At 37.6% G+C, this 25,522-nt stretch overlaps 1 protein-coding gene across 1 annotated transcript in view; it reads left to right on the forward strand.

Moving 5' to 3' along the window:
* Positions 1-25,522, forward strand: part of CDKAL1 (CDK5 regulatory subunit associated protein 1 like 1) — a 718,226-nt gene that overhangs the window by 107,645 nt on the left and 585,059 nt on the right. Inside the window, exon 5 of the mRNA XM_010354099.2 lies at positions 6,794-6,878. Within this exon, the coding sequence (XP_010352401.1) occupies positions 6,794-6,878 (85 nt within the window). The remainder of the gene's footprint in view (positions 1-6,793; positions 6,879-25,522) is intronic.

Here is a 25,522-nt window from a genome sequence, read left to right on the forward strand (position 1 = left end):
AGAAAACATGGGTGAATTACTTGGTAATTTGAGAATAGAGGAAATGTTCTAATAATGACTCAAAATTCATCAGCAATAACAGAAAAGGGTGACACATTTGATATTTTAGAAGTAAAGTTTGAAGAAACTGTAAAAAAGTAAAATGACAAAATAGAAAATATTGTGAACTTCTATTATAGATATGGATAGAATTGATATCCTAGAAAAAATACTGTGACTTCTATTATAGATATAGATAGAATTGATACTCTCTGTGGTGTATGTGTATGAGTAAGTTAAAATATGAGATGAAAATGACTATTAGCCTGATAGAAAAATGGGCAAAAAATATTTGCAGATGGAAAGATGAAAACCAGAAAGAAGAAGAAGAAAAATAAAACTACGAGGGGCCCTTATACGTGAAAAGATGCCCAGCTCACGCATAATAAGAAAAATGCATGTTACACCCTCACTGTTGTTTTTCACCAGGTTGGCAGAAGTCCAAAGGTTTGCTAGCCGACTCCAGGGTCAAGGCTGCAGGTAAAGGGCACTCACATGCCTTGCTCATGGGAGTGCAAAGTGGCACACCTTTGTGGAGAAGAATTTTACAGTATGTAATGGAATTTCATGAGAATTTATCCTCTGACCCCACATACCCACCTTTTTGGACTTGATTCCAAAAGTAATCTGGGAAACATAAAAATGATGTGTGTACAATGCTACTCTTTGCAGTACTGTTTGTAATCAAGAAAGACTGTATGCCACTGCCCTCTAGCCTGGGCGACACAGTGAGACTTTGTCTCAAACAACAACAACAACGACAGCAACAGACTGTAAATAATAACATATTGAAATGTAGATTCCATCTGGCTAACCTGAGGTTTGCAGCCTTCCAAAAATAGATCTGATATCCCAACTTTGGCATTGGCAGTATTTAGCTCATATGCAGATGGTTTTCAGCCGCACGTCAGAGGTTACGAGCACTCTGCGGGTTTCTAACACTCAAATCTCAAAGTAGGTGGAGTTCTTTTTTGGGCACTCTCTTAAGTTGGTGCCTTCTTCCTACCTTTCCCTTCCCTGGTCCATTCTTGCCTATCTGCCTGGCCCTTTCTTCCCTCAGTGCTCTTCTCTAATCTTGCTTCTCCTTCTAAGGCACTGGAGGACCTGGCATGAATGTTCTAAGGCAAGATCAGAAGGTGTTAACCTCTTAGCAGATATTTGCTCTGATAACCAAATCATCTAAAAGTGGTAGTGTGTTTGTACATTTATTATTTATTCTACCTCCACTTATCCAAATTAATGTATGAAATTTGGATGTATCTTAAAATTGATAAGAACTTGCACGTAACTTCTACCCCTCTGGAAGAGTTTTTACAAAGTTGATAGTGTTTGTTATAGTTGGTGGCATCTTAGAAGCCCAGAAATGTGTTCATAAGGGGGTAAGCCACGTGGAATCATCATTATTTTTTGGCAAATAGCCATAGACAGTTTTCCTTCTCACTTTTCTTTTTAGTGAGTTTGTTTTCTCTGTTACTTCATAAATAAGGCCTCTGCTGGGTGATTGCGGGTTGGCTCAGAGCTAGCAAATACTCTCAATTGGGAAAGGAAAAGTATAGAGCTTATCTTTTTGTTAACATTATTAACATTTATACAGATATCTGTCTTGAATTCTTACTTAGCATTTGACATAATTAATTATTCCCTCTTTTTTTCCCTTCTTTTTTTGAGATAGAATCTTGCTGTGTCGCCCAGGTTGGAGTACAGTGGTGCGATCTCCGTTCACTGCAACCTCTGCCTCCTGGGATCAAGCAATTCTCCTGCCTCAGCCTCCTGAGTAGTTGGGACTATAGGCGCCCGCCACCATGACCGGCTAATTTTTGTATTTTTAGAAAATACAAAGAGACAGGATTTTGCCACGTTGGCCAGGCTGGTCTCGAACTCCCGACCTCAAGTGATTTGCCCGCCTCAGCCTCCTAGAGTGCTGGAATTACAGGCATGAGCCACCGTGCCCGGCCTGCTTTTTTTTTTTTTTTTTTTTTTTTTTTTTTTTTTTTTTTTTTTAATTTTAAAAATCAGATCGACTCTTTTAAGACTGTAAACTCCCTGAGGGTAGAGGTTCTATTCGCAGTCGTATCCCCAGTACCCAGAGTAGAGGCTGGCACATAGTGAATTCTGATTGCCTGTTGGTTGTTGATTGACAGATTTATGCCTCTAAGTAGAATTATCTTTTGATAATATTAAATGAGATGTGCTAACACAAAACTGATAGAGTTTAGAAATAATTAAGAATCTCCTGGCTGGGTGTGGTGGCTCATGCCTGTAATCCCAGCACTTTAGGAGGCTGAGGTGGGCGGATCACGAGGTCAGGAGATTGAGACCATCCTGGCTAACAGGGTGAAATCCCATCTCTACTAAAAATACAAAAAGTTAGCCACGCATGGTGGCGGGCACCTGTAGTCCCAGCTACTCAGGAGGCTGAGGCAGGAGAATGGCGGGAACCCGGGAGGCAGAACTTGCAGTGAACTGAGATTGTGCCACTGCACTCCAGCCTGGGCGACAGAGTGAGACTCATCTCAAAAACAAAACAAAACAAAACCAAAAACAAACAAAAAAAAGAATCTCCTGTGTTCATTGGGAAAGGAATATTTGTTGGATGGGGAGTTTCCTAAAAGATTATGTGATTTTTTGGCATTTTGACATATTCACAGAATTCCTGCTGATTGAGGTTACTGCATCAAGTATAGTACAGTCACATGTTGCTTAAAGATGGGAATTTGTTCTGAGAAATGTGTCAGGCTGTTTCGTTATCATGTGAACATCATCAGGTGTACCCACACAAACCTAGATTGTACAGCCTATGACATATCTAGGCCATTATATGGTATAGCTTATTGCTCCCAGGCTACACACCTGTACAGCATATTGCCGTATTGAATACTGTAGGCACTGCGAGCATCTAAACATAGAAAAGGTACAGTAAAAATATGGTATGAAAACTTTAAAATGGTGCACCTGTCTAAGACACTTACTGTGAATGGTGCTTGCAGGACTGGAAGTTGCTCTGGGTGAGTCAGTGAGTGGGTGGTGAGTGAATGTGAAGGCCTAGGACGTACCCTGCACCCTACTGTAGACTTCATAAACACTGTACACTTAGGCTACAGTAAATTTATGCAAACTATTTTTCTTTCATAATAATAAATTAACCTTAGCTTACTGTAATGTTTTTACTTCATAAACCTTTTAATTTTTGAAAACGTTTTCACACTCTTGTAATAACACTTAAAACACAAGCATTTTGTACAGCTGAACAAGAGTATTTCCTTATTGTTTAAGCTTTTAGAATTAAATTTTATTTACTTATGACCAGGCGTGGTGGCTCATGCCTGTAATCCCAGCACTTTGGGAGGCTGAAGCAGGTGGATCACAAGGTCAAGAGATTGAGACCATCCTGGCCAACATGGTGAGACCCCATCTGTACTGAAAATACAAAAAATTAGCAGGGCGTGGTGGCGGGCATCTGTGGTCCCAGCTACTTGGGAGGCTGAGGCAGGAGAATCACTTGGGTCCAGGTGGTGGAGGTTGCAGGGAGCCGAGACTGTGCCACTGTACTCTAGCCTGGCGACAGAGCGAGACTCCTCAAATAAATAAATAAATAAAAATACATTTTACTAATTTATTTATTTATTTTTACCGTTTCATTGCTTTTTGTTAAAAGCTAAGACACAAACACACACATGAGCCTAGGCCTACAAAGGGTCGGGATCATCAATATCACTGTCTTCCACCAGCAGATCTTCAGGGGCAATAACATGCATGGAGCTGTCATCTCCTATGATAACAATGCCTTTCCTTCTTCTGGAATACCTGCCTCCGGGAGGACCTTCCTGAGGTTATTTTAGTTAATTTTTAAAAATTTTTTTTGTGAGACAGCGTCTCACTGTGTCACCCAGTCTGGAGTGCAGTGGTGCAATCTTGGATCACTGCAACCTCTGTCCCCCGGGTTCAAGCGATGCTTCTGCCTCAGCCTCCCGAGTAGCTGGGATTACAGGTGCCCGCCACTGCACCCGGCTAATTTTTGTATTTTTAGTAGAGATGGGATTTCACCATCTTGGTCAGACTGGTCTCAAACTCCTGACCTCGTGCCACCCACCTCGGCCTCCCAAAGTGCTGGGATTACAGGTGTGAGCCACTGTACCCGGCCAACTATTTTTTTTTTTTTTAATAAGTAGAAGGAGTACATTAAAATCGTGATGAAAAGTGTTCTATAGTAAATAGTAAGTGATAGGAATTTTTAAGCTCCACTATAATCTTGTGTATCAACTGTCATATATGTAGTCCATTGTTGACTGAAATGTCGTTATGCAGCACATGTTTTCTCTTTATTTTGAAAGCCAACATTGGCAAAATTCCAAAGTACAATAATTTGCATTATTTATTCATTGCCATACTTCTCCTTAAGAGGTCCTGTGGTAAGAGTTGTCTAATGACTTGAAAATGACTGGGTAAAAGAATGTGCCGGGATACAAAGCTGGCATCTGGTACAGATAGTTCTGTCATTGGGATTATTTATTTATTTTGAGACAGAGTTTTGCTCTTGTTGCCCAGGCTGGAGTGCCGTGGCACGATCTCGGCTCACTGCAACTTCCACCTCCTGAGTTCAAGAGATTCTCCTGCCTCAGCCTCCTGAGTAGCTGGGATTACAGGTGCCTGCCCCCATGCCAGACTAATTTTTTGTATTTTTAGTAGAGACAGGGTTTCATCATGTTGGCCAGGCTGGTCTCGAACTCCTGACCTCAGGTGATCCACCTGTCTCGGCCTCCCAAAGTGCCGGGATTATAGGCGTGAGCACCCACACCCAGCCCTTATGTATTTGTTTTGAAATAAACTAACAATTGCTAGATTTTTTTTATCGTTAGCTCCAGACATCTGTGACATTTTCTTATCTGCGTAATATGGTTCTTAGAGTATTGCTTTGTCATTTGAAATTCAGCATTCATTCAGTAACTATTTAAGGAGTGTCTCCCATGTAGCAGGCACTGTAATAAGTGCTAGGGATATAGTTACAAGTAAGGTGTGAGTCTCAGTCCTAAATCTTCGTTAAATACAACAATGAAGCTTATTTCTTGAAGCTTATTTCTAAAGATCAATATGACTTCCAAGCTTTAGGAGATTGGAGAAGCGCCATATGCATGTGGTTCCACACATTGCCCCTCTGTCATCCTCCCCTCACCCTTTACCTACCTGCATATTGTTTAGTGCTCTATGGCAGTCTGAACGTCTACTCTGTGCCCATCACTCTGTTGGGATTTGAATGTTCAAGGAGCAGCAGATAAAAATGTTGTATTCAGTATCTCTTAAATAGTAATAAAGACAGACCAAAACAATGAATGATTTTCAGTGTACAAGAATTGTCTACACATAGTCTGTTATGGGAGTTCAGAGAAGAAAGAGTACTAGGATCAGATTGATAGTAGAGGAATATCACTCAGGTGGCACTGGGAATAATTTGGAGGTTACTAACAGGAGGTAGGTGAATAATCTTTTCTGAATTGAGTAGGGAAGTGACATAATTGATTTGTGTTTTATATACGGCACTCTGATTGCTGGGTGGGAAATTAGACTATGGTCTGGAGGTAGAAGAAATGAATGCAAGAAATGAGATAAGTTAGCAAGGATCATAGTATTCAGCTTATAAATAATATAAGGAGTTTCCATGCCTTTCATTGTTTCAAGATTTTTTTTTAGCCGGGCATAGTGGCGGGCGCCTGTAATCCCAGCTACTCAGGAGGCTGAGGCAGAGAATTGCTTGAACCCAGGAGGCAGAAGTTGCAGTGAGCAGAGATCATGCCACTGCACTCCAGCCTGGGTGACAGAGCGAGACTCTGTCTCAAAAAAAAAAAAAAAAAAAAAAAAAAAAAAATTTTGCCATGTTTATAATAAAATACTGGGATAATTTTTTTGTGTGTGTGCCAAGTTACCAGAAACTGATGTGCTTACCAGTCCTCCCACCTAGTGCTGTTATTTGAATCTTCCTTTCTAGGTGGAGAATCTACACTTAGACATCTGTATGTTCTCTTAGTTCTTCATGTCATTTGATCTTAGCTTCTGTTCTTATACAGATACTGTTGAAGGTGCTGCAGTTTTCAATTTTGGTTTTCCTTTCTTTATGGTAATCCTGTTTTAATGTATAAGATCCTTTCAGGCAACTGAAGTATGCAAGAGGCAGGTGGAATAGTAGCAATTTTAGGTATTTAAAAATTCATGTAATAAATATGATGGTTTTGGATTATTTGTTGCATTGCTGAGTGAGTTTATTATAGTATATAACAATATTTAATCAAAATGGTGATAGGAATAAAAGGTACACTTTGAGGTAAATCATTAATTTTTAAGGCAGACAAGTTATGTTTTTAAGAATTTCTCAAGCCTGAAGAATATTTAGTGTATGCTCTGTGCCTGAAAAAGCTTAACACATAATCCACAAAGGTGAAATTAATTTGATACTCAGAGGTAAGATTAGGGCAAGTTCCACTTCAGTTTATGTAAATTATTAAATAGTACTGTCAAGCATTGAAAATAAAGGAAGAGAATGCTTGTCATCATTATATTTTAAGTGAAAAGATATATATTATACATTTTTATATTGTTCACAAATATTTCCATGTTGTAGCAATTTTCTACTGTGTTGTAATTGCCTGTTCATTTAACTCCACTGTTTTTTTCTCCCCTACCACAGCAATCCCAGTGCCATTGGATATTTTTGAATGATTAAATGTGCTACTTACTTGGTTTTTGTGTTCATTTTTTTAAATAGAAAATGCATCCGATGCAGATTTATGGCTCCTGAACAGTTGCACTGTAAAAAACCCAGCTGAAGACCACTTTAGAAACTCAATTAAGTAAGTAGAAATTGATTTTTTTCCTATTTTGTATAATCAAAGTAAGAATTGATACCAGAAGTTTAGCTTTTTAAAAATGTCAAATTAGATATTTAGTTTATATTAAAAAAGTCTGAGTTGGACTTTTAAGATTATACTGTTTTGAATTTGTCTGATAAAGAATGATACTTTTTTATTTTTTAGTTTTAAATTAAATTTAATTTAAGTTCTGGTTACATGTACAGGATGTGCAAGTGTGTTACATAGGCAAACATGTGCCATGGTGGTTTGCTGCACCTATCAACCCATCGCCTAGGTATTAAGCCCTATATGCATTAGCTATTTAGCCTGATGCTCTCCCTCCCCCCGCCCTCTACCAAGCCCGACTGTGTATTGTTCCCCTCCCTGTGTCCATGTGTTCTCATTGTTCAGCTCCCCCTTACAAGTGAGAACATGCAGTGTTTGGTTTTCTGTTCCTGTGTTAGTTTGGTGAGGGATGACGGCTTCCGGCTCCATCTGTGTCCTTACAAAGGACATGATCTCATTTCTATTTTATTTTATTTTATTTTATTTTATTTTATTTTATTTTATTTATTTATTTATTTATTTGAGACGGAGTCTCGCTCTGTCACCCAGACTGGAGTGCAGTGGTGCAATCTCGGCTCACTGAAAGCTCCACTTCCCAGGTTCACGCCATTCTCCTGCCTCAGCCTCCCGAGTAGCTGGGAGTACAGGCGCCCGCCACCATGCCTGGCTAATTTTTTGTATTTTTAGTAGAGACGAGGTTTCACCGTGTTAGCCAGGATGGTCTCAATCTTCTGACCTCGTGATCCACCCGCCTCGGCCTCCCAAAGTGCTGGGATTACGGGCGTGAGCCACCCCACCCGACCAATCTCATTTCTTTTTATGGCTGCATAGTATTCCATGTGTATATGCACCACAATTTCTTCACCAGTCTGTCCTTGATGGGCATTTGGGTTGATTCCATGTCTTTGCTATTGTGAATAGTGCTGCAGTGAGCGTATGTGTGCATGTATCTTTTTACTAGAATGATTTATATTCCTTTGGGGATATACCCAGTAACGGGATTGCTGCATCAAATGGCATTTCTGGTTCTAGGTCTTTGAGAAATCGCCACACTGTCTTACACAATGGTTTAATTAATTTACATTCCCACCAACAGGGTAAAAGTGTTCTTATTTCTCCACAGCCTCTCCAGCATCTGTTGTTTGTTGACTTTTAATAATTGCCATTCCAACTGGTGTGAGATGGTTTTGGCTTGCATTTCTCTAATGATCAGTGGTGAATTTTTTTTCATATGTTTTTTGGCTGCATAAATGTCTTTTGAAAAGGGTCCATGTGCTTTGCCCACTTTTTGATGGGGTTGTTTGGTTTTTTTCTTATAAATCTGTGTAAATTCTTTATAGATTCCGGATATTACACCTTTGTCATGTGGATAGATTGTAAAAAATTTCTCCCATTCTATAGGTTGTCTGTTCACTCTGATGATAGTTTCTTTTGCTGTGCAGAAGCTCTTTAGTTAATTAGATTCCATTTGTCAAATTTTGCTTTTGTTGAAATTGCTTTTGATGTTTTCATCATGAAATCTTTGCCTGTGCCTATGTCCTGAATGGTGTTGCCTAGGTTTTCTTCTAGGGTTTTTGAAGTTTTGGGCTTTACATTTAAGTCTTTAATCCATCTTGAGTTAATTTTTGTATAAGGTGTAAGGAAAGAGCCCAATTTCAGTTTTCTGCATATGGCTAGCCAGTTTTCCCAGCACCATTTATCAAGTAGGGAATCCTCTACCCATCGCTTATTTTTGTCAGGTTTGTTGAAGATCAGATGGTTGTAGATGTGCGATCTTATTTCTGAGTTCTCTATTCTGTTTCCTTGGTCTATGTGTCTGTTTTTACAACAGTCCTACGAAGCTTTGGTTACTGTAACCTTGTAGTACAGTTTGAAGTTGGGTAGCGTGATGCCTACAGTTTTGTTCTTTTTGCTTAGGATTGTCTTGGCTCTACGGGCTCTTTTTTGGTTCCATATGCATATTAAAGGAGTTTTTTCCCCCTAATTTTATAAAGAATGTCAATGGTAGTTTAATGGGAATAGTATTGGATCTGTAAATTACTTTGGGCAGTATGGCCATTTTCATGATATTGATTCTTCCTATCCATGAGCATGGGATGTTTTACCATTTGTTTGTTTCCTCTCTTTTTCCTTGAGCAGTGGTTTGTAGTTCTCCTCAAAGAGGTCCTTCACGTCCCTTGTTACCTGTTTTCCTAGGTATTTTATTCTTTTTGTGGCAATTGTAAATGGGAGTTCATTCATGATTTGGCTGGCAGTTTGTCTATTCTTGGTGTATAGGAATGCTTGTGATTTTTGCACATTGATTTTGTATCCTGAGAGTTTGCTGAAGTTACTTTATTAGGTTAAGGAGTTTTTGGGCTGAGACGGGGTTTTCTAGAAATAGGATCATGTCATGTGCAAACAGAGACAGTTTGACTTCCTCTCTTTCTATTTAAATATGCTTTATTTTTTTCTTTTGCCTGATTGCCCTGGCCAGAACTTCGAATACTATGTTGAATAGGAGTGGTGAGAGAGGGCATCCTTGTTTTGTGCCCGTTTTTAAGGGGAATACTTCCAGCTTTTGCCCATTCAGTATGATATTGGCTGTGAGTTTGTCATAAATGGCCCTTATTATTTTGAGGTCTGTTCCATCAATACTTATTGAGAGTTTTTAACATGAAGGGATGTTGAATTTTATTGAAGACCTTTTCTGCATCTATTGAGAAAATCATGTGGTTTTTGTCTTTAGTTCTGTTTGTGTGATGAATCATATTTATGGATTTGCATATATTGAACCAGCCTTGTATCCGGGGATGAAGCCCTCTTGATCATGGTGGATGAGCTTTTTGATGTGCTGCTGGGTTTGGTTTGCCAGTATTTTATTGAGGAGTTTTGCATTGATATTCATCGTGGATATTGACCTGAAATTTTCTTTTTTGTTGTATCTCTGCCAGGTTTGGGTATCAGGATGATGCTGGCCTCATAAAATGAATCAGGAAGAAGTCCCTTCTTTTCAGTTGTTTGGAATAGTTTCAAAAGGATGGCTTTTTGAAGGTTTTTTTGTGTGTCCATCTCCTTAAGAATGATACTTTAATGGGAACTTTTCTAATAAGTGATTTCAGTGTTTGTGAAGTTAGCTAATAGGTGATTTTTGAGGATTTGTTAAGTATTAACTATGTGTTCTTCTCGGGGAATCGGTGCATACTTTGTGAAGTTGCCTGACACGGTCCTTGCCTCTTTTCCCTGCCCATTAGCACTGTTCTAAGTGCTACAGTACCTGGTTTTCAATAGAACTGCAGTTTGTTAAAGGGAGGTGGGTATATTAAGTCCTTGCTTCTTGCTTTGTTCCTTCAAGCTAACGTGGAAGAAGTATCCTTTTTTCACATTTTCTCTGAATCTTATCCCCATGCATCTTCTTCGAAACCTTATTTTAGAAATTATTTTCTCATTCCATATTTCCAACCTCTCCAACTCCCCTGGGACCTTTTCACTGGTATTTAAACATACCTGGGTCTAATCAGTCCCCCGTACCCCTGTTAGCTATTGTCCTGTGTTTTTTCTTGCCTTCCCAGCCAGACTTAAAAAAATTCTTCTCTTCTTAATTTCATTCTTATACTCATTCATTTTCCCCTTTATTGGTTTTATTGTGAAATATATTAAACATATAATAGCATTTATAAAACACATACAGTTTAAGTAATAATAAGCACTTAAACATCTGCCACCCAGTGTAAGAAATATAACATTGTCAAGGACGTAGAAACTGCCATGTTTTCAATCATAACTCCCAAGAAGTAACCTTTATCTTGACTTTTGTGAGTCATTTTCTTACTTTTATTAATGTATCATCTATTAAGTATGTCTCTAAACAGTGTGTTGTCTTGTTTAGCTCTATTTTGAACTTTTATCTGTTGAACTTATACCGTTTGTGTTCTTCTTTGATTTACATCTTTTTCTCAGCATTACGCTTTGAGATTTATTCATGTTAATGGGTGTAAATAACTCTGGTCATTCATAGAATTTGCTTCAGTTTATTCATTTTATTACTAATAGAGTCTTGACTTTTTCCCAATGTTTTTGCTTTCATGAACATTCCTGCTGTGAATATCTTCAACATGTTTTCTGGTGCACATGTGTAAGAATTATTCTATAATATGAACCTGGGAGTTGAATTACTGGGTAACATATCTGTGTACATTCAGACTTTATTAGGTAACGCCATTTTCTTTTCACAAATGGATGTAGTAGTGTGCATTCTCACCAGTAATGGATGTGTGTATTTGTTGGTTTCCATTTTTGCCAGTACTTGATATGGCCAGACTTAAGTTTTTGCAAGTCTGTTGGTGATGATGGTATTTTGTTTTGGTTTTAATTTGCATTTCTTTTTTTTTTCTTGAGACAGGCTCTCACTCTGTCGCCCAGGCTAGAGTGCAGTGGCAGGATCTCGGCTCACTGCAAGCTCTGCCTCTCGTGTTCAAAGGATTCTCCTGTCTAAGCCTCCTGGGTACCTGGGATCATAGGCATGTGCCACCATGCCCGGCTAATTTTTTTTTTTTTTTTGAGAGAGAGTCTCACTCTGTCACCAGGCTTAAGTGCAGTGGCGCAATCTTGGCTCACTACAACCTCTGACTCCTGGGTTCAAGTGATTCTCCTGCGTCAGCCTCTTGAGTAGCTGGCATTACTACTAGCTGGCACCACCACGCCTGGCTAATTTTTCTGTTTTTATTGGAAATGGAGTTTCACCATGTTGACCAGGATGATCTCAATCTCCTGACCTTGTGATCCGCCTGCCTTGGCCTCCCAAAGTGCTGGGATTACAGGCGTGAGCCACCACATCTAGGCAATTTTTTATATTTGTCATAGAGATGCGGTTTCACCGTGTTGGCCAGACTGGTCTCGAACTTCTGGCCTCAAGTGATCCACCCACCTCGGCCTCCGAAAGTGCTGGGATTATAGGCGTGAGCCACCGTGCCCGGCCTTAGTTGCATTTCTATGATCATTAATGAGGTTGAGCTTTTTAAAATAGATCTATTGGCTATTTAGATTTTACTTTTTTTGTAAAATGGCTTCTCAGGTCATTTGTCTATTTTTCTGTTTTTTTTTTTTTTTTTTTTTTTTCATTTTAATCATTTATTTGTGGCCATATATTATGTGTCTTACAGATCCTAATCCTTGGATATTATACATGTTGCAGTATCTTCTCCCAATTGTGGCTTATCTTTTCATTTTCTTTTGTGGTATCTTTTGGTGAAGATAAAATCTGGTTTAAAATTTATTAATCCATTCTTTTTGGTCTATGTTCTTATTGTTTAAGAAGTCTTTTCTTACTCTGAAGCTATTAAGATATTCTCCTATATTTTCATTTAAAAGTTTCATGGTTTTTACCTTTTACATTTAGGTCTATGATTCATCTGGAGTTGATTGTTATTATTTTTTGTTATGGTACCCGAAGAGGTCCAATTTTATTTTATGTTTTTCTCTGTAGATAACCAATTGTTTTCAGTATCATTTATTTATTTATTTTAAGTTCTGTTCTTTCTCCTTTTATCTGTGCATTACCCACCCTCTCATATGTTGAGTGTCCATAGATGTTTGAGTCTGTTCTCGGTCCTCTGTTACATTCCTTTGATATATTTCTTTATTCTGGTTCTTGTTCTATACAGTCAGAAGTAGTATAGAGTTATATCAAGGCTACCTATCTGATAGTGCTAGTACCTTTCTGTTCTTCTTTAAGAGTGTATCCGTTTTTAAGTTCAACAAGGAATACTGTTGTGCGTTTGTTATTACATTTAATCTTTAGATGATTTTGGGGAGAAATGAATCTTCACAATTTTGAGTTATCCAACTCAGTTCTATCGTGATTTTTAAGGATTGATTCTTTTCTTTCTATAGCTCTTGTGCATCTTTTAGACTTTTTTCTCCCAATGCAGATATTGAATTATTCCAGTGCCATTAACAAAATAAACTTACTCTTTCTTCTTTTGCCTGCACAGTATGTACTTTATATTTTTATACTACTGTAAATGGTGAACTTAAAAACTTTTTCATTTTCTGTGTTTGCTGCCTCGGTCAGGGAGTTAATTGTAGTAGCAGTGTGAAGGATGATTGTGTGTAAGGAAGAGTATAGATCAGGAGTCCAGTGAGGACAGAGTGATTGTAGTCCAGGTACAGAGAATCTCATCTAAAAGTGGAGGTGTTCAGAATTGGAAGGAATACATTGCCTTGAGAAGGAAGAATTCTTTATATCAGGGGTCTCCAACCCCTGGGCTGTGGACCTGTACTCGTCTGTGGCCTGTTAGGAACCGGCTGCACAGCAGGAAGTGAGTGGTAGGCGAGCAAGCATTACTGCCTGAGCTCTGTCTCCTATTAGATCAGCAGCAGCATTCGATTCTTACAGGGGCACAAACCCTATTGTGAACTGTGCATGTGAGGGATCTAAGTTGTGCACTCCTTATGAGAATCTAATGCTTGATGACCCAAGGTGGAACAGTTTCACCCCAAAACCATACCTCCCACCCCTGGTCTGTGGAAAAATTGTCTTCCATGAAGCCGGTTCCTGGTGCCAAAAAGGTTGGGGGTACCACTGCTTTGCACATTCCATATTGTCCGAGATGGCTCTAAGGACTCTGGCTAGAAAGAAGTGAGGAATTCTAGGAAGGGAGTTATTAAGAGATGACATGTTTTGGTTTTGAACATGCTGTATTTGAAGTTACAGATAAATATTTTAATAAGATGATGAATATACTTGAACTTTATTGAGTGTCTTCTATGTGACAGGCAGTGTTCTAAGTGCTTTAGATGAATTAGATATTATCTAGCTTAATTCTTGCAGCCTGTCAATGAGTTGTAGATTCCATTTGTATTCCTGTTTTATAGGTGAAGCAGCATCTGTTTTACAGATGAAGGTCTCTAAGGCTGTTCAGTTCATAAATGGTAGAGGAGGGATTTTAACTGAGGCAGTCTGACTAGTCTGTGCATTTAACCATTTTATTACTGTGCTTCCTAGATAAAGATGTCAAGTAAGCGGTTGCAGAATTGAGGCAGATATCAAAGAGGTCAACACTAGAAATAGATTTAATATTGTTTGCATAGAGTTGATAGTTGAATGTGATGCCATCTTTAATTCAAAATGGTGGAAGGAGCAGAGGAGTTCTTACCTGAGTGATGGCAAGAGGTAAGGGAAGGGAGGATGGAAGAGGGGAGTTAGGGTCACATTTAGGAGCAGAAGAAAGATGAATTAAACTAAGGCAGAGAATGTTATTCACCAGATGCTGTTCATTTTCAGAGAATGCTTTTTGTTTTTTTAAATGAGAAGCCTGCGATTGTCCCAAATTATGTATTTTTTCTCTATAGAAAGGTAAACAAGATACAAAGATACTTTAGTGCTACTGATACCCCGTATGTACTGAACCCAGAGAATATAGTTTCTGTGATTATCAACTTTATAATTAATGGACATAGTTCTAGAGTGTTTCTAAAAGTTTAAAAACTCAAATATAGCCGGGCGCGGTGGCTCAAGCCTGTAATCCCAGCACTTTGGGAGGCCGAGACGGGCGGATCACGAGGTCAGGAGATCGAGACCATCCTGGCTAACACGGTGAAACCCCGTCTCTACTAAAAAATACAAAAAACTAGCCGGGCGAGGTGGCGGGCGCCTGTAGTCCCAGCTACTCGGAGGCTGAGGCAGGAGAATGGCATAAACCCGGGAGGCGGAGCTTGCAGTGAGCTGAGATCCGGCCACTGCACTCCAGCCCGGGCGACAGAGCGAGACTCCGTCTCAAAAAAAAAAAAAACAAAAAAAAACTCAAATATAACTTGTGTCAATGGATTTTGTTATATATGTGTTATGAATATGGTTCAAAGTAATGATATACTGTTTGAATTATTAAGTAGAAATGACACAAGAAAAGTTTACCATTTAAACACTACAAAGCTAATGGTAGCAAGCACAGGTTACTTTAATGTACTATTCTGCTTGATTGAAAGAAAATTTAAAAAGATATTATATACGATTAAGTATTTTTAATGGCCCTGAAGACTTTTGATCATCACAACTAATTCTTTTTTTTTTTTTTTTTTTTTTTTTTTTTTTTTTTTGAGAAGGAGTCTCGCTCTGTCACCCAGGCTGGAGTGCAGTGGCCAGATCTCAGCTCACTGCAAACTCCGCCTCCCGGGTTTACGCCATTCTCCTGCCTCAGCCTCCCGAGTAGCTGGGACTACAGGCGCCCGCCACCTCGCCCGGCTAGTTTTTTTTTTGTATTTTTTTAGTAGAGACGGGGTTTCACCGTGTTAGCCAGGATGGTCTCGATCTCCTGACCTCGTGATCCACCCGCCTCGGCCTCCCAAAGTGCTGGGATTACAGGCTTGAGCCACCGCGCCCGGCCCATCACAACTAATTCTTATTAAGATAACACTTAAACTAACGTTTGATTTCTTTCCATAATAAATACAATCCTGTAAGAGGTACAGTAACAATTAACATTGGGAAAACATCAGATTGAGGTGACATTTATACATATGAAATCTTTCCGTGATGGATTACTCTTGTCAAGCATTTTGCTTTATTTAGAGATTTTCCCAGTTGTGGTCACCATTGCCTAATAGAAAACAACAAAGATGAGTAGTGTAACATTGTTAAATGTTAAGCTGTGCTACACATGTGCCTTTTCTCATCCTCCAGCTCCATCCTTTCCCTTTGCTATCTCTTGCATGCATTTTAGTTTTTCATGAGAGTGAGCTAAAGCTTAGATTCAAAGACTGCCTGATAAGATGTTGCTTCTCCTTCTGTTGCTCCCAATCCTTTATACCTAAATGTAAAGATTTACAGCAGTGGAGTGGGACCTGCCTTTTTCTAACCTGGGCTCTTTACCAATGATTGCTTCACTTTGCTACTCATTCCTGTGTGTCATCATCTTTCCATCATCTGCTTTGGTTTTCCTTCAGTACTTCTTGGTGTTAAATAGTTGTTTTAAATTATGCATCACATCATTTTGTTTCTCTTGAGCCACCACACAAAAGATCGCCTTGTTTTGACAGGAATAAAGAAAGATGACTCTAAGGGATTTACTGTCTTTCATGTGATTAATACAGTCTCATTGATTAAGATCCAGAAATTGTGAATTTGTGACATAACAGTTAGGGACTGAATTATTTTGTCGTTTCTTTTGGGGCTTTACTTTTTTCAAGGTTTTACAGTGTTTGTATTATTGATATTCAGATGGATAAAAGAGTAAGAATTTTAAGTAGCAAAAATAGAGATAAGAGTGACTTATTGGTTGCCTTTTCACCTTAGAAATCTAAAATGTTATTGCCCTTCCTAATTTAGAAAGAATCACTAGTAAGCCCCCTGTGTTATGATGGCAGTCTACTGGATGCACACTATTTCCTCTTGAGCATTTGTCAGTTGCCCTGGCTTTGTTTTATCCATTAGACCATTTTGATTTAGACAATATAGCTTTTAACTTGGGGGGTTCTTGAGTAAATGAAAAAGATCAAAAGTTTCAAAAAATAAAATTTGTTCTTAATGATAATATCACATCAGAAAACTCCTTTGGTTAATGCTTTATAAAAGTGTGGGATCTTTTCCATGCCACCTACAGGAGGTCATTCAGAGGCTGGTGAAAATAAACACATCTTGTGTGTCCTATATAAATGATGGAAAGAATAGCCAGCTTGCTTTGATCATGGACTGTCAACCTCTATTCGACCTTGTGCATTATTAACCCAAATGGGCACTGTGGTTTAGCCATACTGATAGTGGATAGACGGGAGTCACTTGTTTTTAACTGCTTTTGCCTGTAGAAATAAATGGTAATGTTGAAGGGATGGCTTAGGTATCTGAGTGTAATTACTTGAAACAATAATTGAAAATAAAAGCAGAACTGGATAAAGACAAAAAAATGTGTGTTTGAGACAGAGGATACCTACTTTGTATAACATCTTTTCACTATAGGAAAGTGCCTTACATGCTATTCTGTTGAGCAAAACATAAATTATTGGATTGTCATTCCTATTATGAAAATATTCTTTGTTTTATGTAGATTTATTTTTTGAGTTCTTTTTCTTCAAAAATTGAAGTTGCGGGAGGTACCAGAATATGATTTCAACTTGAACTTGTAAAGTAAATTGCTTTCAAGAAAGCTGACTTCGTAAGAACAGAGAAGTGGTTGCCCTTTCAGTTAGTAATTATCCAGTTTAAAAGAATTAAAAAAACCTCTTTCCAGTTCTCTTGTTAACCACATTCACTAGTAATTTTTTTTTGTTGTTGTTAACTAAACTTCTAAAAGTTACTTTTATTTATTTTTTGAGATCGGGTCTCGTTCTGTTGCCCAGGCTGGAGTGCAGTAGCATGATCATGGCTTACTGTATGTAGCCTCATCCTCCTGGGCCAAAGCAATTCTACCACCTCAGCCTCCTGAGTAGCTGGGACTACAGGCACACGCCACCACACCTAGCCAATCTGTTATTATTATTATTATTGTTTTTAGTACAGATGAGGTCTTGCTATGTTGCTCAGGCTGCTTTTGAACTCCTGACCTCAATCAAGTGATCCTCCTGTCTTGGCCTCCCAAAGTGTTGGGGATTACAGGCATGAGCCACCTTGCCTGACTTCCAAAATTAATTTTTAATTAAAAAAATTTGGCATTAGAAGGTAAAAATCACAGGGTTTTGGTTTGGCCTTTTGTGAGAAATAAGTTAGATAATGCAAGTTATTTGAGTTCTACTTTAAATAATACTATAGTTTGTTGATTTTTTGTTAAACTTAGATATTTTAATGTTAACTCTTCTAATTATATGCAATAGCTATAGTTCAGAATCAGTTTTATCGTCTTATTTAAAATGTCAGTGCCAGATTCAGTGAATCATTGTGTGCTTTTCCCAGTCACAATCTCATTTTTTCAGCTATCCTTGCCCTCCAAAAAGTATCCTTTTACATGGAAAGTTAGTTCAACATATTAGACTGTTCGAATTAATTAGTATTATTGGTTAGATATTATCTAATAAGATTTTTTTTCTCCCAACAGTGCTATACTTAATATGGATTTACATTTTCCTACCATTTCTCATGTGAGTCCACTGTTTAGATATTGTCTGTATGCTGATTTTTCCCAGATCTTTGTCTTTGATCTTTATGTCTCCTTACAGGTTCCAGCCTTGTATATCCCACTGCTTCCTTGACTTTGCCATTTGGATGCCCTTGACCATGGATGCCTCAGATCATCATGTCAGGGCCTGCTCCTTATCTACCTCACCTTTTCTCCAGCTGGCATTTCCATTAGTAGTGCCCATCTTCTTTGATTGTGGTCATCAGGAATTGCACATCATTTCTTAGTGTAACAAGGGGTTTTAAAAAAATGTGTTCAATGCTTCCCTCTCCTACCTCGTTTCTTGCCACTGGGTTATAGAATTTTACTTCCTCCCCGACATTAGAAAATTTCCCAAGCACATAATGTATTTGCATATGTTCTTCCCTTCCTTGGACTATCCTCTCCCTTTTCTCCAAATGCGTGCCCTCAACTTCCACCCATCCCACATTAATCCCACCTTGCTAAATAGTTGATCTTTGGAACTCATGTCAGAGATAACACCTGTGGGGTCATCTCCCTTCTAAGCCTCACCTCACCTCTTAGCTCTAAGGTCTGTTCCATGCTAGTTCTTTATCTCATATTAACATCTATTGTTGCGTAGTACATTTTATTATTTGTTTACATATTTGGCTTGCTACTAGATTGTGAGTTTTGAGGTTAGGATATTGACCTCAGAAAAATTCTTTTTGTAAAGCCTTTGACCCTCTGACTCTACTATGTAATGATTTTCCTTGTCCTGGGAAACAGATACCATTAATAGACAAAGACCATTTGTCAACGGTTGTGAGAATGTTCTCCCAAGGTTGTAGTGAGTCCCTTGACAGATACAGGCTGTGTATTTGTAAAAAGGGGAAAGAACATTCTAACTTCCTAATTTCTAATTTCTAATATTGTATTTCTGAGGCAGGTAGTAAAAGGAGTAAGAATACTCCCTTCTTGGAGTAGTCACCTGGTCATGCTGGCGGGATCTTGTGCTCCTCACTATCCTGAATGAGCTCCAGGCCAGCTTTAGGACTGTGGCCATTAGATTAGTTAAAGCATCCTGTCTTGAGTGAGAGAGCAGGAAAGGTGGATAAAAACCTGGTTAGTGTTTGGCCTTGAGTTTGGCACACAATTATAATTACTCAATACATGTTTATATAATTAGGTTGAACTGATTTTTCCTCTTTTTGGGAAAAGGTTTAGTATCATTCTGCTGTCATTGCATCAAGTCATCGTTAATATATTTAAGTTAAGTGCATTATAAGTTGTATAAGTAATGTAACTGCATTAATATCAGAACACTTGTCTTACATTTGAGTATCAAATTGTCCAGATTTGAGAGTGAGCAAGATACACCAGATATACCACCAAAATTGGAAAAAAAAACAAAAAATCAACTGGTTGTTGTTGGGTAAGAAGTAGTAGTGTTGGAAAGGTTAGCTTGATAGAGGATTTTGTAAGATGAGTGAAAAAGATCTAAAAGGACAGTGATGTTGTCTCTGTTATTGACTGAGGTATCATTGGTCTCTAGAACAGTGCCTGATGACCAGCATTGAGTTATTTATTCATTGAATTGAATTGAAAGATTTGATGAAGGCCAAGTTTCTCTACATAAATTCTTGTTCATGGATTAGGCCTTATTATCTATCATATGTGAATTCATTTTATTCAAGTCTTATGTCACGGTTTTGTTTAGTCTATTTCCTGTTGTTGCTAGGATTTTGTAATTTTTTCCCCATGAGCTTGTTTGGAGCTGACAATGGTATTTGAGGAGCAAGCTTTCTAGAAACATAGGTGAAGAGTTTTTTGTAAAGTAGGGGGTGAGAGTTATGTATGTTTAGAACAGCTTCTGACCATTTCCTGTTAGAGGCTTCAAGTTGTCTTCTAACTCTGGAAAAACATGGAGATGAGTGAGAGGAAAGACAGAATATTGTCATGTGATGTATGCCAGTGAGCAATTTTATTGGAAATACAAAAGAAAGTCTATTTTAGTGTTTAATTCCTGGTTTTTATATATATATATATATAAAAACCCAACAAAATGAAACTATAAACTTACAGTTAAAAGATTAGTAACTTAATTTGCAAATCAGCAACAGAAAAAGCAGTTCAGAGGTGTTAGGCCATTTTAAAATGCAAAACTGAGTTTCAAGATATCCAAATCTTTTTGAAGAATAGTATTTTGCATATTTTATGATTAATGTTACATCAACAGTTGCTTTGTTTTTGCCATTTTAAGCAAGAGAGTGAGTGAAAGAGGGCAGTGTATTATGTGCTGGCAACAGCTGGCTGATAGCATTGAAATACTTACGTAATTAATATATGTGTTGGCTGTTGTCCTAACAATTCTGTAGGTGGAGGCTCCAGAAAGCATGCAGAAACTTGCTTTAGCAGGATTAAAGAAGAAATCAACATGATCTAAGTCTGTTCTTTCAGCCAAGAGTGATTTCCTATTGTTTTGGTTTGAAAGACATTCTACTTATTCTTTGTGTGTGTGTTTATATAACAGCAGAGAAAAAAAGACTCTTGTTTTTTTCTTCCCTTATTGTTTGCTCTAAGAGTGACAAACATAATCTTTCGTAATTTTTAGTTAGTAGTATTGTTTAATAACTGATAATAAGTGAAATAAAAAACACATTTTCTTTACACCCATAGGACTACCAAAGTATTAAATATTAACCCTTTTTATTTCTTATTTATGGTTACACTTAGGTGTCGTTCTCTGGGCCACATTAATGAAGTTATTTAGATTGTAGACTATATTAAGGGATAGATTGCTGTGATCCTGGACAATTGGATAGAAGTGGCAGGTAATATGCAACTTACTTTTACCTAACAGCTGTGGATCTAAATCTTACTCAAAGTACCCTGTGTTTACATATTTTACTGTTTTTGTAGCTCTAAGGCTGAGGCTGGTCACTACTGTACCTTTGACAAAAGGATGGCACTTTTGTGGGTGTTAGAAAGAATGCATAGACACAGTGCAGCACCACTGTGTGTGGCTGTCCCATATTAATAACACTGTCTTTTTTTTATCTGTCTGCACCCATTTTCAGAGTTCCTTAGGGGCAGCCACTGTATCTTTTATCTGTATCCCAGCATCTTATACAGTGATTGACAGTAATAGTTGAACAAATGAATGAACCAACTCATATGTATGCTTCCTTTGTATGTTTATCTTTCCCATCCCGTCCACCTTCTGCATCTGTCAGATATCATGTCTTCCTCTGGATTTTCATGGAACTTTTTCTGTGTCTCTTTCTTATTAGATTTTAGGACTTTGAACTTGAGGTCATCTGCATGTCATGGAAAACCTAAAAAGCAGAGGCTTACATGACTTAGGGGATTTGTTTTTCGTACATATTGCAAAGTCCACAGTTAGGAAATTGCTGGCTTTGGTTTACCAATTTACGGGTGTGAGGAGTGAAGTCGGTTGTTTTAAAGGTCTTTCCCTGTTGGTATCAAATGGTTATTGCTCTCTGGCCATCACATGCCCTTTCCCCCACAAAAAAGGTGGAAGTACCAAACTGGATGTGCCAGCTGAGTCTGTCCCTTCTTCAAAGGAGCTTTATAGGAAGTCCCACTCAAAACCCATGCTTGCATTTCATTGTGTGGAGTCATATCACAGGACTACCTCTATTTATAAGAGAGGCTGGGAAATGTAGTGTTTTTTCTTTCTTTTGTTTTTATACTTCTCATATTGTTGCTCCCAACAGAATTGGGGTTCTGTTAGTAAGGAGGATGGGGAGACGGGGATAATGTTCCTTGGCTTGATATCTCTGCTTTAGGGTATAAACTTTGGGACAAGATATATATTTTATTTGTCTTTCTATTATTTATCAGGGCCATTGTATTGGAGGAGGTCCTCAACATACTTGTTAACAAATTATACTTCTTTCTCCTGTAATCTGTATTCAGAACATTTAAGAAATAACATAGTTGACATTTAAGAACTTTTGCTCTTTTTGCTTACTCCGAGTCGTCTCTGATGAAAGAATAACAGAATACACAGGAGCAGTTCATGGCTCAGTTGTTGGACACACATTTTTTTTTTAAATGAGACTTGCACATATTTTCTGATCTTAAGACCTGCAATGACCATATTTGAAATGGAATCTATAAGGAAAATATGTTTTTCATTGTTCTGAGATTCATTTCTGTGATATAATAATAATAAGCCTGGTTTAAAACCTAGATACTTTAATTTAGACATAAAACAAAAGTGGAGTTTATAATGATTACCATAGAGGGTCTTAACCAATTGGAAAACAGGTTGAATGACAGTTAAATTCATTTTATAATTAGATATTTAGAAAATAATATTTTGTTTAATTCTAAAAAACTTTAGGTACAGCTGAAAAATACCACCTCTCACTAAGATGGAAATTTAATGTTTTAGATTTCACTTGAAAAAAAAGTGGAGAATTTGATGTAACAAGTGAAAATCTAGCCAATGGGAAGAGTCTTACAAAACTTGCTGGAGATTTTTTGTAGGTTGGTGCCATTGGATATTATCAGAGGGAAGTTAAGGCTGTCAAATTCTCATTCCAGGATACAACCTACACATTCTGCAGTAGTGTCTTTTTTATGTTTCTGTACACAGAAACTGTCGGAACTACCCAGATATAACTAGGTTCTGCTGACCCATTCTTTACTGTTTCTTTGTGTGTGTGTGTGTGTGCTCGCATGCTCAATGTAGATGCATTAAGAAGGAAACTGACAGAATCACGTGATAGAAACTGTTTTGGGAAAAATACAAATTAAAATGGATGTCAAGGATCGCTTTAGCAATATGTTTTAGAAGTCAACAGCTCATCCTTTGTGCCAACCAACAATTTGCTTTCCAGCTCATAAATTTTTTTTCCATTACAAGAGGAATCAGATAAGCAAGTTTATGGCAAAACCAAAAAGTTTAATTTGGTGCTTTCCTTAAGTACCTGTCAATATTTTATGATAGTTACTGAAGGAAAAGACTTGTTTTACTTCAAATGAGAAAATGGTTTGAGTCAACATATTTTGTAGTATTTCAGTCATCCATGGTTGAAACATTGATGAACTGTTTTGATGTTTTTACCATTTTAATTTAATAACAAAGGATTTGATGTCATTGATCAAGTAAATTTTTTAAAAGGTAATTTTAAAAAGTAGAGAATGGAACTGGAATGTATTAATTGAGCAAATTTAAGAAATTAAAAAAATTATCTTTTATCTAGGCTGCAAGCTTTTTCTTACTTGTCATTTCAGATACTTGTATATCAAGAAATTTGCAATATACCAACTTGGTAATCAGTAATGGGTGGCTTGAGGGGTATACAGCATAATTAGAACTTAAAACTCAGAGTGATCCAGGGCAAATGGTGGCCTGAGTATGTATTTTCGATCCCCTCATTGTCACACTGCCTAAATAACTTTGAACAACTGTGAGAGCCTTTGTACCTGGTGTTAGAGGGGAGCACTTATGCAACTGAGATGCTGGGTCTTGGGCAGAAGTTGTGCTGTATAGATGGAGTTGGGGGAGTGATCTTATCTATGTTCCTTATGGTGATGGAGAGCGGAGTCCAGTACCTAGAATCTGGAGTCTTAGCTCTCCCATAGACCTGGGGGCAGTGGCTTTAAAACTTATCAGACCCAGTAATCCTCTTATATAAAAAGTGTTTTGCAACATATCCTTTATTATACTGAAGTGAACATGTGAATAATATAATCTATGCACACACATAATTAACAAATCAATTAGCATAGTGGTCTGGATATAATTAATATAAGGAAAAAAATTGTTAATGTAATACATATTTCAAAATACAAATGCTTAGGCACAAATATACTAGAAGACCTAATGAAATGGCCTGTATACAGAATTACAGTGACAGTGAGAGTAGTGAATGCAGCTGATATGTATGTAGCCTTAACAGCTTAAATGCCAGGAACAGCATTGGTGATCTAGTGATGCACATCTTTCCAGAATGGATGGTGACTCTTGTAAAGGACTTAATAAAACAAAGTGTGTTCTTCCTTCCATTTTCACAGTGGTTGGATTCCTGAAACTGTACAAGAAATACAATAAGTCCTCACTTAATGATAAGTTTTTGGAAACTATAACTTTAATTGAAATGATGTGTAGAGAGATGAATTTTTTTTTTTTTTTTCTCTCAGCAATGTTATAAAGAAACGGTTGAATGAAACAAGGTTATTCCAGGAGCTACTATATGTAAAATGGAGATAGGTTCTAAGGAGATATTATACATATATTTTTTACATATAGGCATGTTAAGTGGGGCTTTCAGAGCTCACGCAGGTCATGTGGAATTCTCTGTACAGCATAGATCTGTGTAGCGGAAGACATCTAGCAACTCTGACATCTGCCCACTTAATGGCAGTTGCACCCTCCAGTTAGTATTATATCCAAAAAGATTTGGATTTAACCACTTACCGATTAAAATTTCTGTATGGCCTGAAGCACACAAAACAAGATAAAAGAAAAACAGGAGAATATGGATGTGAAGGTATATATGACATTATGTTTATAAGTTTAAATAAATACTATTAAAGAGCTCCTTACATTAGACAACATAATTAGAAAATATCCAGAGGGCATAAACAGGCAATTTATGGAAGAGGATGTGCAAATAAAAATGGAAAGATTTTCATTCTTACCAGTGCCCAGGGAAATACAGACTAAGTGAGATATTGGTTTTTGCCCACTAGATTTATTTATTTTTTTTCCCCAGTAGGCCCAGTGCTCCTGAGACTATGGGGAGCTGTTGTTTACTCTGGTACATTTCTGGTAGAAGTTTGAATTGCTGTAATCTTCTGTGGAAGTTGTTTTTTGATAGGTATAAAAATTAAAAATATATCTGCCCCTTGATTTAGCAATCCTGTGTTTTATGACCCTCTCCTACAGACATTAAATACCTGTTTGCTAGGTTAGGAGCATACAGTTATTTATTGCATGATTATTTATAATACAAAAAGTGTTATAACACATCTTATGCTATCTTAGGTATTCTTCTTTATGGGCACATATTAATACATTTTACGGCAGCTGATCCTGGAATCTGCTTACATAGATTTGCCCAGCTGAGAAGCAACTTGAGGACTGATCTGCCCCTGCATTCCAAAGAATCCTTTTTCTTGACTTATTAGTGATTATGATGACATTGCCTTTTATTGAACTGTTTCAAAATACATGAAAGCATGCTCTGATGACATTTTTGAAGTGTCTGGATTCTGTTTGCCACTGTTTAAAGATTTAACTAGTTTTTCCTTTAATTAATACTCAGCTCTTCTAGCATCATCTTACCACTGGAATAGCATGTACCATTTGCCTCATCTTTCCATTTCAGGGCTGGTCAAAAGAGACACATTTCAGACATTAACTAACTGAACATTCTTTACTATAATAGATTTGGAACTTTTATCTAAAACAAATGTTTATGTTCTCTGGCCACTGTGTTAAATATATATGGTATGTCTCTTCCATTTGGCAGCAAATATCCATTGCATTTGATTCAGTTTTCACTGCCCTTGAAA

This window comes from Rhinopithecus roxellana, chromosome 4 (genome assembly GCF_007565055.1).
Source record: "Rhinopithecus roxellana isolate Shanxi Qingling chromosome 4, ASM756505v1, whole genome shotgun sequence".
NCBI lineage: Eukaryota > Metazoa > Chordata > Mammalia > Primates > Cercopithecidae > Rhinopithecus > Rhinopithecus roxellana.